We start from the raw sequence: 15,034 nt of genomic DNA, 5'->3' as shown, positions 1-15,034 counted from the left end.
AGAAAAACTGAGCCAGGTGCAAGAAGTTCTTTCTCTTGGTAAAACATCTCACAAAAGCCATTAGTTTCTTTGTTCTCTTCTAGTAAATTGCTTTGGTGGGACTTTTTGGCTCCTGTCCAATTGGCTATCCTTAAGTTTGAGATAAAAACCCCAGCGTCTTATGAGGTGTCTTTTTACCTAATTGAGGAGAGAAACTTCTGAGATTTTTCCTTTTTTAAGAGACAAAAAACAGTTTTATCACTCTGTCAACAGGAGACACATTCCTACAGGGGTGCACTGCAAAGGCAGGCTGAAATAGTGGGATCAGATTCTCAGGCATTCCCAGGTGATGCACAGGGGTCCAATATTTCCTGTAACTGGAAAGCAGCAAATAACCCTATTAAAGACTGAGTGCTTTATAGTAAAATCAGACAATGTTGCTTCCTCTATCACCTGTTCACAGCCCATTTTGAGTTGTAAGGAAAAGGCAGCCACCACCCCACATGTAAAGGCTCAAGGGCAGGAGTGTAAGGAGGAGTGATAGTGAGGCTGGCCTGACATCAGCCCTTTGGACTGCAGAAATGAGATGAGGAGAGACTGCTACCTTGTCAGTCCCACCTTCATTAAGATGTGAGTGAAGTTTAGAAACCAGAGTCTTTCTCTGGTAAATGCATATAGAGTTGACCTGTAGTATACTTTTTATTATTAACTCATCTGAAAACTCCTTTTGTTTTTAGAATTGAAAATAGAAATGTGGGAGAAGTAAATTTGCCTATTATATTAACAAGGGGCAGGACTCACAGTTGAAATTCAAGCTTGAACCCTTGTTTAGCTCTGCTTTCTATTGAACATGTTTTGCTGTGTTTCATTACACATAATTAAGCAAAAACTTATTCTGGAATCATAGATTAGGCCTAGGTTGAGATACTCACAAAATCTCCATAGAGACTGGTTTGAAGAACTAACAGTAAGTATAGAGGCAGCTTGACAAGGAAATGTAGCTGCTAGACTTAATCATAGAGGAAAACATAGGAGTAAATCTCTCAAACATAGGGTAGTTGATTAATATTTGTAATATATATAATAATACATACAGAATTTCCAAATATATATATATACATATATATATATATACACCTATTTATTTATTAAAAATACATACATTAATATCTTTATTTGTGCCACTTATATCTATCCCACCTCTGACAGAGGCTTGAATCTCTACATGAAGCCAGGTAAGGGAGGGAAAATTATTACACAGCTAAGACAAGTGCATATCTCACACTGTACATCTCCAATTTCATAAATTTACCTTCATTAATTCTCTTTATCTGTTCCCCTTGAAACTGCTGGACAAGTTCTCCAGCACTGCTGCAGACTGAAGTTCCTGTTCTGGATGACTGAAGCAACTCTCCCTGCCTAGCACTTGTATTTTAGAGATCTTGCAATAGCTGCAATCATCTTCAACAGAGAGTGAAGTGACTTCACCTCTCTGCTGGCGTTTCAGAAGTCTTGGTCGTACACCACAAACTGAATTTATTCTACCTCCACCAAGAGGGAGGTCATTCTTTGTGCTTACATGGCACACTTCCAGATGCTCCACACCTGGACAAGCCAAGGAGGAGTTACCCATTTTCCAGCTATCAGCACAGTGCAATTGTTTGTAATGTCCACAGCTACCAGTGACAGGATGATGGAAATCTTTGAGTTATCTACTCCAAACTGAAGAGGAGGTCCCTTCAGCACCAAGAACCCAACTTTTGTAACATGATCACAGCTTTAGACTTGCATTTGCTGCCAGCTTTCTTTGCAGGGCTGGATGGAGCTCTGTTCAGCAGGAATGCTAAGCACTGTGCTTTTCTTTTTCACAAAGTGTTGTAAAAACTATCCTAATCATCATCTTTCATCACAGGAAGCTGGGCAAAATCTCAGCAAGTAGCCTAAATACTTCATCCCACAACACCTGGACATGAAATTCAACATTTGTTTACTTTTTAAGGAGAAGCAACTTCATTAAGAGGAGCCAGAGAGCTCTATCACTGATCCTGAAGCAGATGTTAGGTATGTGTGATAGCAACACTCAGTGCTAGCACAGGTGATAAAGGAGCTTATTTAAAGTCACAAGGTCATCAGCTTTATGACTCACACATTCCTGATACCAAGCTCTGTTCCTCGATCAAGCCCTTCCACTCACTGATAGCCCAGAGTACTGCAACAGCAGTTAAAACAATTAATAAATGATTGTTCTGCATGTTCCTGAAGGGAGTACTCACCTTTCCAACAAGGGCTGGAATATTCATTGAGTTAGTTGCAAAGCCCATGCCAAACACCATAGCATCTTCCACACCAAGGAACTTGGCCACGAGATTCTCTAGTTCTACATGTTTGTCTAAGGTGCCTGCAGAAAGAAGCACAGGGAATATTAAATCTCATTGAACTGTGAAAGTTATTATGACACAAAAGATACAAAAGAACAGGCTACAAGTGTGTCATTAAGCTATGTGACATTAAGTTCTGATGAGAGTTTTCCATTTTTATCCTGTGCATGAGGGCTAATGCAAGAGGTGCAAACCAGCTGTGACTAATGCTAACAAATACAGCTGCTGTTAGGGCAGCAAAGCAGTTGCTATGGAAAAAAGCTTCCTTTTCCACAATAACTTTTGACATAGTTTATTCTGAAGACTAATTTGTTGTCTTTTTCTCTCTCCTGCAGTGAGGACAAAAATACCTTCTTTTTGTAGGAAATGTGGGACAAACATTTAGCATTCTTGAGTTCTCTCCAGATGTGAAAACAAAAATGGGTGACAACAGAATTCTTCCTTTTCTATTTTCTGTTGATATACATGTACAAAACCCTTAATTAGGATTTTATATGGATAGAAGAACAAAAGCATTCTCCATATTTTTCTGCTTTGGAAGGCAAAATCTATTCCACTCCCTATGACTGATGACAATTCTGCTCTTTCTTTCCTCTCAACAGCAAACATAAATGATAATGCAACACTAGAGACTGTTCTTTATTGCATATTAGTAATCTAATATTACTGCTTGAAGTCTCCAAACAAGTAAGGCTCTCCAACTACCCAACAAAAGCAGTATCCTTCCTGCCCAACTCACAGTGAAGGATGACAAAATACAGAAGGCAAACAAACAAAAGAGTGGTGTCAAGAGACTGAGATAAAAGATAGCTTTGAACAGTAAGGAATCATCTCAACTTGCCAGCTCTCTAGTCTTTGCTTGCCTGGCTGTGCATTGCAGGGACCAAGGCAGAAGGAACTCTTACAGGATGATCTGTGGGGAAGAAAAGAGAGTGGCCTGTGGATTCTGAAAGAGTATTTCCCCTATGAATAAGGCTGTAATCAGAGAACAGAAGAAAAAAATTAGGCAAGTGAATATGTTACCTCACTTGCACTGCACAAGCTGATGGCACAATAATATATAGTGAATTACAATGGATGGAACAAGAAAACTGTGTTCACTGTGAAGGACAAGAGGCAGATGACTGGAAGAAATGCAAAAGCTTGGCTAGAGTGTCTCAACAAGAATGATGAGTCAGGAAGATGATCTTACCTTCATCATGGAGCAGAGCTCATTTAAAAAAAAATCAAGTATAAATGTCAAGAGAACAGTATCAGCAATAGCAATAAGTCAGCTGGTTACAGTGAAGGAGTGTTTTCATTATTTTTTCTCACTAAATATCTAAAGTAAGAATGACATTCATTTGGAAAAATATCTATCAGGCAGGTAACTTTCCAACTATCAGGGAGATAAGGAGCAAAGATCGTGTGGCTTCTTGAAAAGCCTGGATTACATGGACAGTAAAGAACAGCAGTACTGCAGAGATTTTGCCAGAGCCTTCCTGGGTTGAGCTAGACCTGAGCCTACTCCTGCAGAGCTTCAAGAGTGTCTCTGCACTCCTTGTATCACACTGCATGTACCTGGGGATGGGTTGTCTCTGTGCTCTGAGAATTAGGTAATGTGACACAGAAAATGTGGCTCTGCAGAAACTCCACTACGTGTGAGCTGTGTGAAGCTCTTTGAGGACGGCTGCTTTTTGAATGTGTACATCCCAAGACACACGAGGATATGAGCTGGCTTTGCACACAGCTACTGTTTAGTACCCAGGCTCCATGAAACACAAAACAGAGTTTCAGAGCTGAGCTGCTCACTGGAAACGTGGGTAAGAATCTGTCTTAAGGTGTAAGCCCAGCAGGACTCAGCATGTATTTCTGAGGTTCTGTATTTTTTGCAAATTGGGCCCATCCAGTCTTCAACCTACAGCACCCATGGACGACTAAGAGTTCCAGCAGGATCAGCTGCCTTAGTGCTCCCTGCAGATGTTATTTTGTCACTCCAGGGTTATCAGCACACCAAAAGAAGACGAAGTCTGAAATGGAAGCTGAAAGCCAAGCACTCTGTGGTCACAGCTTGAATTAGAAGGTTTGTGAAAGCATGAGAAACAAGCAGTGTGTGCTTTGCAAGGCAGGCATTTTAAGGCATGACACAACTGTCTCTGACTCTTCCAGGGATAAGTCTGACACTGGGGTGGAGTTAAATTGCTTTTTGGGGTTGCATCACATGTTTTCTGTTTTTATAAACAGGAAAGGCCTGACTCAATACAGAGTGTTCTGCTAAAGCTCCTATTAGATGACCCACAAAAGAATAGCACATTTTGCCCCTATTTTTATTGATTTTGTCATGGTGAAGAATGACTCATTTTGATAGTGACTGATTCCTACTTATTATTTACTAATCCCAAGTGTGAATGCAGATGATACTGTACATCACTCTTGCCTACAAATCCTGGAATACAAATTGAAATTGGTTAGCAAAACAAAGTCCTGAATGACAAAGATTTGCAAAATGAGCCCTGGTTTTGAATCATGTTAATTACTGTAGCAATATTGTTGGTGGTAAGTAAGGTGTTGCAGAAGCAGTACAACACACACCAGTACTGTCACTGGGAGGTTCATGACAGCTGTATACATTGAACAGAGTTGAAAAAGCACATAATTATGCAATTATTTAATCATATCAGGAGATATTTCTACACAGGAAGTCCTTGGACACTGTACAAATGGCATCAATTCTATCACCTCTCTCCACTGGAAGAAACAAGGGGTCAGTCATGTGCTGCTGGGATGAGGTTTGTCCACTAGCACTCCCAGCTGGTCACAGCCACCACCATGACAAGCACAAACAGCGCTACCAGACAGATGCAAATTTGATCCAAAGGAACTGGCACAAGCTGAAACATCTCAGCATCTCAAGCTGCATAACAAAGGCAGTAATTACACAGCTCTTCATTAAATACAACCTTAGAGATGTCAAGTAAGGTTAGCCAGGCCCTTAAAATGTTTTGTATTGCGCTAGATTCAAGACCAGTATCATGATCTGATGAATGAAAAGTGAAATACTAGATATATCTTTTCAATCTACTGTAAATACACTTGCCCTATAAACAGACATTAGAATTTCCCCACTGACTGGCTGCAGCTTGGCTTGACCCAACAAATGAGGATACAACTAAACAATGTACACCAAATCACCAGGAGAGATTTAAGACAAAAAAAGAGAAAGGTACCTGGATCTTTAGGAGACAAAATCCTTTTGAAAGTTATCCTTCCCTGCTGAACAGCTGTAAGTAATACAATACAGCAGGAGTTACTGTGATCCAAGACAATATAGGTATTAAGATCACAGATCATATCAAAAGTGGACTTTCACAATGGGAACCACCTCCACAGATTCCCACACTTCTCACAGCAAATCCCCTCCTTTTCAAAATCTGATGACCCAGTTCCCTCCATTAACTTGCCACTGCACTCTGGTGACAGGGAACATGAAGTACACTGTGTTTTCACAGGATTTTCATACACTTACCCATGCTGTTGGGCTGAAAGTCACTGCCAGACTATTAGAGAGATAAAGATGGAAAATGGACTTCCCATGACCCATAGAGTCATGACTTAGTTTGACATTTTCAGCTTGGACAAGGTGGTTTATGCCACTGGTTAGTCTGCCCAATACAGTCTTTCAGGTTCATATTCACTAATGACAGACTGGTTGAACTGCCAGAACACTGGCAACAGTGTCCTGCAATAGAATTTTATGTTTGGAATTCTAAGACCCAAAGAAGACAGGGAAACACCTGCTCCCCTCAGGTTAAACAAAAGCTGGAAGAGTAAACTGATACAAGCAACAAGACCTTGAAAGAAAAAAGAACAGCTGGGAACCTGTGCATCCCTGACATGACTCACCAAGGTGACTGAGAACCATTACACTATGAAAATGAGGGTTTGTCAGCAGCATCCCTGGGAGGGTGGGGAGCAGAACAAAACATCTCAACTTCCTTGTCACATCTGAAACTTAAGGTCACAAACTCACTTGGGTAAGATGAACACACTGCATGGTAAGGTGCTTGTCAGAGATGAAAAAATCTGTATTACTGAAAGACACACACACTTTTACAAAAAAGCAAGATTGGAGGGGTTATTAATAGCAAGATGAAGAAACAGAAGCTGTGGAAATGATATTATTTCTTTACACCATGTTACCAGAGCAGATGGTGCAGATGGTATCACTGTCCTACAGACCCACTAGCAAAGCCTCCACTTGTAGAATGAGACTTGTTGGAAAGAGAGGGAGTGAAGCACAATGCAGTTGCCTCATTTAACACTGTCTGTGCAGAAAAGAGTCCCAATAAAAGGGGGTTTGATGAATTATTTGATAGAAAGGAAATGCTCAAGTTTTCTTAACATTGCTGCCAACTGACTGGGCTTTCATACCACAAAGATGCCTTGGGTGTCATAAATCTAATAATGTACCTGTGTAATTTAGTGATACTCAGAAAAAGAAGTAGATTAGTTTTAACAGAACTTCCAGCTGAATTTAGATCTTCTGGTTTTGTTTCCTTTTTTTTTTTTTTTGCCTTTAGAAAAACACAAAGTTAAAATTTTCAGTGTAAATCCAGCATCTTCATGCCAAAGCCTGTATGGCAGTATCTTAAGTATCTAAATATTTGCATGCAGATAACATCACATATCAGAGATACTTTAGGTATTAAACAAGTCACACAACCCTTAATTCCTACAGATGCCTTCAATTCCACCTGCCAGAAGATGGGCTATCCAGACTATTAGTCTTGCATTACAAAGCATACTTGTGCAATGGTGAAATACAAGGAACAAACCTGACCCAATGATTAGAAATTGATTGTAAGCTGGATTAGTTATTTATGAGAGGGTAGGCAAAAAAAGGAAAAGGATGTTAGTGGACATAACAAAAGAGAATTTACCCTATCAGAAAATATCTAAGATTATGAAATATGCGTATATCTACACACACACACATAAATATATATACATGCAGACAAAGTCTCATTTTTGTGGCTTTATTTCTCCTTAAGATCCCACTTGGAAACTGTAAATTATGGGACATTCAGTTCTTTATCTCTTTCTCCAAACTGAAAAATGAAACATTTATTCATGTTTGTAGGGTATTATGTTTAAAATGAGCCTTGGCCCTAATTAAAGCTTTGAAGTAGTATAAAAGAAAGAATGGCCAAATAAGTATTTTTATCTTCTTGAAATGCTGCTAGAAATTCACATTAGGTCTTAAAACCCAGTGGAAGGAGGTGAATGAGTTTGAGCTACTTCTGTAAATTAAAAGTTGGCACGGATTTTCAGATCTGCTGTTTAGAAATGAGATCACAATCAGGCATAAAAAAATCTTCAAACAAAGAAAAAGTCCTAAAACTGAGTGCAAGTCAGGGGCTAAAGGGTAATCTCCTAACATGCCCTCCAGAGTGAATCACCCTGCAAGTGTTCTGTGCAGGCTCCATCTTGTTTATTGGTCCTAGGCATAATCACAGGAGAAGCATTTCAAAAGGCAGGAATCCTGCCTGGCTGCTTAAGCAGCACTAATCACACGTTTGCTGCGGTTACTCACATTTGTCATCTCCATGAGGAACACTGGGGAGTTAGATAAACAGAGAATTATTAGAATTGGCTGTCCATGTGACAGTCCTGTCACCAGCCTGGCCCTAGGAGAGCACAGAGCATGATAATCTGCCTTATCTTAAAAAAAAAGTGTAACTTTGCTGATTTTCTTATCATCTGCAAGCAGCAAGCAGGAAACTAATTTTCATGTTTCTCAATAATTCTCAGTCACACTGCTTAGAAAAGGCTGACTATAAACACTGAACAACAGGATGGGCTCAGAGAAAAGGCTTTTGAATCTGCCTTTAATAGTAGCCAACTCCCACTCCAGCCACTAAAAAAAAAGGATTTTACGTTCAAGTTGTCATTCTTTCATATTTTTTACTATATGGAGGGAACACTTGCAATTTCATATTTATTTAGGTTCCTATGTGCTGGCAGTTTTATTAAGCTAAAAAATAACACTTTTTAGAGAGAAAAATTAAAATTCATATAACAGTAGAGATATTTTTGTGGGCCAGTTTATATGGAGTGCCCTAACATTCCCAACAGTCCAGTTAGTTGAACAGTTGGTGTCCAGTTACTTATGGAATCATAGAATGAATCACAGAATAGTTTGTGCTGGAAGGAACCTTAAAGATCATCTCATTCCAATGCCTTGGACAGAGACACGGACGCCTTTCACTAGATCAGGTTGTTCCAAGCCCCACCCAGCCTGTCCTTGAACACTTCTAGTAATGGGCATCCACTGGACAACCTGTTCCAGAACCTCACCACCCCCACAGGGAAGAATCTCTTCCTGAAATCTAATCTGACCCCGCCCTCTCTCAGTTTGAAGCCATTCCCTCTTATCCTGCCACTCCACATCCTTGTAAAAAATCCCTCTCAAGATCTTTGTAGCCACCTTGAGGTACTGGATGGCTACTTAAATCCTTCAACATTCAAGAGTAATTTTCTCAGACCCAACATTTATTCCTAAAAACCAAAACTTCCTACTTCTTTTTATGTCCCAGTTGGTTTCCTGACGTAAAATGAACAAGGCAAAGAAATAAAAAAAATTACCTTTTCCTGAACCTACAGGAGAGATGCTACTGACAAAAGCTGTTTTAATTTAAATAACACCCATGATCAATTTTCTCAGGAATAGTAGGTGCAGATCTCTCTGTATCCTCTCTTGGCATCTCTCAGAGCTCATAAGGACATTGTGAATCAGGTACAGTTTGGGTATTTCTAGTAACTATCAGTGAGTGCTCCTCTGCAGACATGGCCACTGGCCCTTAGAACACAAGGGAGTGTGAAGGTCTGGCATCTGCAATATGTCTATATTATAGATAGATATTATAATATTGGCTTTTTGCAAATATTAAAATGGATTCTATATGTGTGATGTTAAAGTAACTTTGTTATAAAGATATAGTTTTTATTTCTGTTGTGCTTAGACATAGTAGTGAAATTGTGTTAAAAATGTAAAAATGCTTGTGGTAAAGCCTGCTTGGATGGGATAGCATCCAGTGAACACAGGATGAGGACCCTGCTGTTGATATGCCAACCATCAGCATCTGCTGTCTGAAGATAATGTGGACCAAGGCCCAAAGGGGAAGTGAAAAGAAGGAGCCAGAATCACACCCAAGAGACACACATGCTCTAGAAAGGCAGACCCAAGGAGGGGCCATGTAAAATAGTTCCCACAGTATGTAAACTAATTTATGGATATGCATAAGGATCTATGAATATGCAACAGGCTGATGTAAGGGAAAAGACATTTAAGGGGTGTCCCCAAAGGTGACAGTGTGCTCTTGGCTGAGTGCCAAGATGCACCTGGCTGTAATAACTTGGCTCCATGGTCCTTGTTGCCTGTTGTCCTTTATTAAACTTCTTTATTTTCACAGGAGAATGAACATGTTTTTCACAGCAGCAATGAGCTCCTTGGGTCTGGCAGCCTCCAGCATTTAGGTGAAAACCTTCTACCAGCTTCATACAATGCCCTGTACATCTGGTAGTGGGAAAGGACAGTGAACCCTGACCACTCTTCTATATCACACATTATGTTGAAAATTTCTAAAATTTCTCCCCTTAGGTTCTTTTTTTGAGACAGATGACAGGCATTTGTGACAGCTGGAGACAGCAAGCTCAGTAGCTCCTCACCCAGAAGCTGTCTGAGACCTTTGATGATCCCTGTGGCTCTTCTCTTACACTTTCCAGTTTTGCTAAATATTTTTGACCAGACCTGCACAGAGTACTCAAGACAACAACAAACAGCAGCTCGATGCAGTAGTGTACTGAGGCTCTATGGTTGGCTTTCTGTGTACTTGCTAGTAATTTCTAGTGTTTTGCTTTCTGATTGTGGAACAGCAAGTTAATTCTTCCATGGATGTACCACTCATAACTTCAAAATCTTGCTCCTGAGGGCTAATAGCTAGCTTGGTCTTAAAAAAAAAGAAAGTATTTTTATTTCACATTGAAAGTCCCATAAAACCCTCAGAAACGTGTCTGAAATGACACCATTATAATAAGAAAGTAACTTATTATTATTATAATTGAGAAGAGCATGGATTTAAAAATGGATTGAAAAGCCTTAAATCTTTTTATGGGGGATAAGTCTAGGAGGGTCTGCCAGTGTTTTCATCAGTTTTAACCCTGTTCTAAGAGGAAACTACCTGCAACAGCATTCTCATGTGATAGCATTGTATGCCCTCTCCACAGCCTCCATAGTTTTAAGAGGAGAAGTGTAGGCAGAAGACCATAAAGGACAGTTTTACCATCATGTATTCTTTCAAACATCACTCACATTACTTCCATTTGTGTCCTCTTTGTTTTACCCTCTATCTGAAATCCTCTGAAAGTAGTGGAATGGTTTCTCAGAAAGAGAGCTACCACTGCTTAGAGAGAGATCTTGGTAAAACTCAGACATGCCAGACACTTAAATGCACACAAGCAGAACAGTACTTCCAAAGTGAATTAGCTTGAAAATATAAATACATTCAAGTGCTCTTTTGGATTAGAACCCTACAGGCAATTTACAGCCTTGGCTCTTGCAGCTCACTGCACTTCTACTTCAAAACACTTCAGCTCCACACACAATAACAACAGAAGTTTTGAAATGTGATTTGCCCAGAAACAAACTCATCCTGTTCCTTTTATCTAAGATGAAGATGAGAAATGATAATTTATAAAAGTAAGATGTTTCACTCAGACCCTTCCCTGTCTCTCTCTTTGATATATCTAACTCAGAATTTTTCTGTTCTACTGTGATGAGAATGGAGCACAAGAACATAAAGGAACAAGGAAAGAGGGTATCCACTATGGCTAAGAGGCTGTTTTCCTTAGGTTGTTAATACAGATCTTGGTGGCAGACAGGTTCCAAAGAGCCAGCACCTGCAAAGGAGGCACTGCTCAGCCCTGCCCTGTGGAGCCACCTCTCTCCATGGAGCACACAAACACAGCCCCTCTGTTACCTGCCCAGGATAAACTGCTGTGACTGCTCAGTTACACAGCTAAGCCAAGCCTAAACACCCTGCCTTCCTTTGTCCAAGCTGCTCTCCAAAATCCACTTCCAAAAGACTGAGACTCACGAGGCTTTTAGGATGCTCTTTATCTGCAGCCCATTCTTGCATTGTGAACAGTCTTGATGCAGTTCATGCACTGTTGTGAAGGCAATTAGAATGAATCTAAACCCTTGCTCAATCAGTCAAGACAATTTTGAGTACAGTGGAGGAGTTCAGATGAAGAGAATATCCTAGAAATCTCTATACATCAGCTCTCAGATAGATGGGATGAAGTTACTTAGATTTTTAGTATTTGAACACAGAATCATCTTTTAATAAGTTGAGTTGGTGGTTTTTTTGGTTTTTTTTTTTTTCTTTTTGTTTTGTTTTGGTTTTTGTTTGTTTTTAAGAATAAATCTTCCAGTAAAAAACTTCAGCAAAAGCTACAGAATAAAGAACACCAGCCATAATCTCAGATGTCCTGAAAACAACTCAAAATGTTCTTAGACAAAATGGAATCTGGGAGAAAAAGAGAGAAAGCTTCCTTCAATACCTCAAAGGACTAGCAATGGTAATCACTTTCAAGCATGCAATTCAGGTTAAATAATAATATATTGCAGTCACCAGATGGGTCACCTACAAAAGGAAAGTAGGGTCAATCTGTAAACCCTCTCTGAGTGGTATCACTGACATAATTATTATTGGCAAGTCAAACCACAATGACAAGATAAGAAGCAGATCACAAAGTTTGCATTACTTTTTCTTCTGAAATAGAGACTTTAAATAAAAAAACTAAATTAAATACAGTATTTTTTCCTGTAAGATTTATAGAAGAATATAGTTTACATTGAAGATAAAAATGTGATTTTTTTTTTTTTTTTAGGTTGCTGGGTTAGAAAAAAGAAATTTTTTATAGACTTCTCCATTCTGGGAAGCCTTTCTTTTTTTTTTTTTTTAATGTAAGATGATTGTACCATAAGGAATGCAAGGCTTTGTGTTGAAGGTAACACTGCATGCAGCCTACAAACCAACAAAGCAGACAATCAGATAAAACCAAAAATACCAGATGGAGCCTTCCTGAATTTATTTGCTAATGGCAAACTAGAAATTTCTGGTTTGTGCCAGTAGTATCTCATAAAACATTCCAATACATTCTTAGAAAATGGGAATAAAAATGTAATGCAAAAGATCATTTTACTATACATCAATCTGAAACCTCTGTGTGTGGTAACTGATATAAATCTGTGATGCAGTTAAATTTGCCCCAGAAAAATTGTTGAAATCTCAATGTGTGTGTGTTTCCATCATTAAAAATCCCAGGCCAGTAGATGACACATTTGGTTTAGCTTTGCCAAAAATCAGTGTTAGTTTTCCTTTTGAAAAAAACCCTCATGTGAGAACAAGTAAAATGCAGCATTTCTTTTAATTGTGAAACAGGCAATTGCTGATGTGATTAAAATTCTCTGTATCCAATTTTTCTAAGATATCTGTGAGAAGAAGAGTATAGTTACAGGACCTTTGGTGGCCATCTCTCTGTTTACTCACCCATCTCTTGCCTGGTACTGCAGACTCCTGTCCCATATTTTTCTAACTCTATGGTCACAGTTTTCAAAGCATTAACATCTGTTTCTGCAAAGCCGAGGTAGTTATAAGAACCCATATTGATTACATTCTTGATAGTCCTCCCTGTAAACCTGTAATAAAAGCAAATTTTGAACAACAGTGCAATTTTCCTTCCAATCCCAAATGAAAAGAAAAAAAATCCCAAAATTTTCCCACCAAATTTTGCTGCAGTGTCCAATTCCTACTTGCAAATTTACAATCCTCATACTCTAACAGCTCAAATTTTTTTCTAGCTTTCCTCTTTTCCTAACTAAGCACTTCTTCATGGTCAGTGCCTTCTAGAAGTCACACTGTAGATGGCAATATACTGGTGTGGGATCACTGGCTGCTTTTATGGAGTTAAATAAACAAACAAACCTACGACTTTATTTAAGAAACAACTTCCAGACATTAATTTTTCAAGCAAATTGTCAAGTGCTTCCATTAAGTCACCAGTGTTCTCATACACCCACAGAACTTAAACTTGATGAAAATAGGGGAAACACATATATGATACATTCTCAATAAGCTCAAATATAGCCAACCTACACATGTGCTGTGAATTCCCATAGCTGTGTAATTCAGCTGCAATACACCAAAACCTTCAAGCTGCAATCTGCTTAAAACCCACTGCCAAAGACTCACGGTGAAGGCAAGAAGCCACATTCATGCAGAGCAAAAAATTATGATATAAAACCTAACCAAGGGATAAAACAAATTTTGTTGTAATATTCAGAGTCAAGGTCTGTTATAAATGGTGTGTGAGTAGTCTTCTGCTAACACAGCCAAACCCATCTGCAACTGAGTTGGAAATCTATACTGCATTTCCAAACAAATACTCAGAAGAAAAGGGTCAGATTGTCAGCACGGTGCTGACTGCTGAAAGAAACATGCTGGTGGATATTAGACAAGGATCTGGACACAACTTTCTGTGCTTTGCAGAGGTGTCAGGAGTATGCTCATGAGGCTGAGAGCAGCAGAGTGTAAGAAGACTCACCTAAATGTCCAGTTGTAATCATCTGTAACACGTTCCATGAGGTCAAACTGTGGCCCAGGGACGCTGCAAATGGGACGGTTCCAGTTGTCCCGTATTCTCAAATAGAGGTTCCTGGTGTAAAAGTTCTCAAAATCTTGATAAAGTGGCACAAAATCCTGGTTTGAAAACATGCACAGGGTTATGTTGCTGTGAAAATATCTCCTTCTGTACCCAAGTCATTCCTATTAACAAGGGAAAACTGATTCATCAATAAACAGAGAGCCACAGCAGCCACATGGTGCCGTGTCATTTACAACTCCAAAGAGCAATACTGTATACTTACTATAATCCTTTTAAAACACAATGTTGTATTTCTTAGAGGGTAGAGTATTTCATTTCTGTTCAAAGATTGGGGGATTTTTGGCTTTTTTTTGGTCAGGTTCGTTTTTTTTTTAAATGGTAAACAAGTTGGTCTAACTCTCCCTATATATCCTGAAAGTTGGAAATGGAAAAAAAAAATCAACATTCTTTCACTTGAAGAAACCAATTGCTTCAAATTGAGCATTTTTCTATGTGTGGAGCAGATTGCACAAAAGTAGGATAAACAACTCACTACATTTCATGAAATGCTGGATACATTAGACAAAAGCTAGTCCAATATATATGATTTGGGCCTAGGGTGGAGATGCAAACATCCACTCAAGAAAATTTTTTTGGTTGAGAACTAATGAATATCCATAGATTTTACTTGTAAATTAAATTTAAACAAAGCTTTATATGAAACAGCAATGTATCCATGCTGGGCACTGCATACAATAAACTGATAAAGTAACATGGTGTGCAGTTAACATATGAGGGAAAATTAAATAAACATGTAATCCATAGTGAAGGACAAATAATTTAACTGGCACAAGTGGAATTAACAAATGGCCAGATCATGAAGTGAATGGAAAGTGATATTCATTAAGTTATGCATGCATCTTTGAAAATCTGAAACAGGAAACAATTTCAGGAGTTTTATTTGCAAGAGAAACAGTAAAACTCTTCATGTT

General features: G+C 38.9%; 1 protein-coding gene across 2 annotated transcripts in view; it reads right to left on the bottom strand.

Annotated features, from left to right (window-relative positions):
• SPTLC3 (serine palmitoyltransferase long chain base subunit 3) overlaps positions 1 to 15,034 on the bottom strand; it is an 82,163-nt gene that overhangs the window by 35,317 nt on the left and 31,812 nt on the right. For both annotated transcript variants that reach the window (XM_059840656.1, XM_059840654.1), the window contains exons 3-5: positions 14,004 to 14,158; positions 12,950 to 13,098; positions 2,253 to 2,377 (exon numbers count right to left, since the gene is read on the bottom strand). In XM_059840656.1, the coding sequence (XP_059696639.1) occupies positions 2,253 to 2,377; positions 12,950 to 13,098; positions 14,004 to 14,158 (429 nt within the window). The remainder of the gene's footprint in view (positions 1 to 2,252; positions 2,378 to 12,949; positions 13,099 to 14,003; positions 14,159 to 15,034) is intronic.

Source organism: Haemorhous mexicanus, chromosome 3, assembly GCF_027477595.1.
Source record: "Haemorhous mexicanus isolate bHaeMex1 chromosome 3, bHaeMex1.pri, whole genome shotgun sequence".
Lineage (NCBI taxonomy): Eukaryota > Metazoa > Chordata > Aves > Passeriformes > Fringillidae > Haemorhous > Haemorhous mexicanus.
The sequence above is the reverse complement of the archived record's forward strand: the minus strand, read 5'-3'. Positions and strand labels throughout refer to the sequence as shown.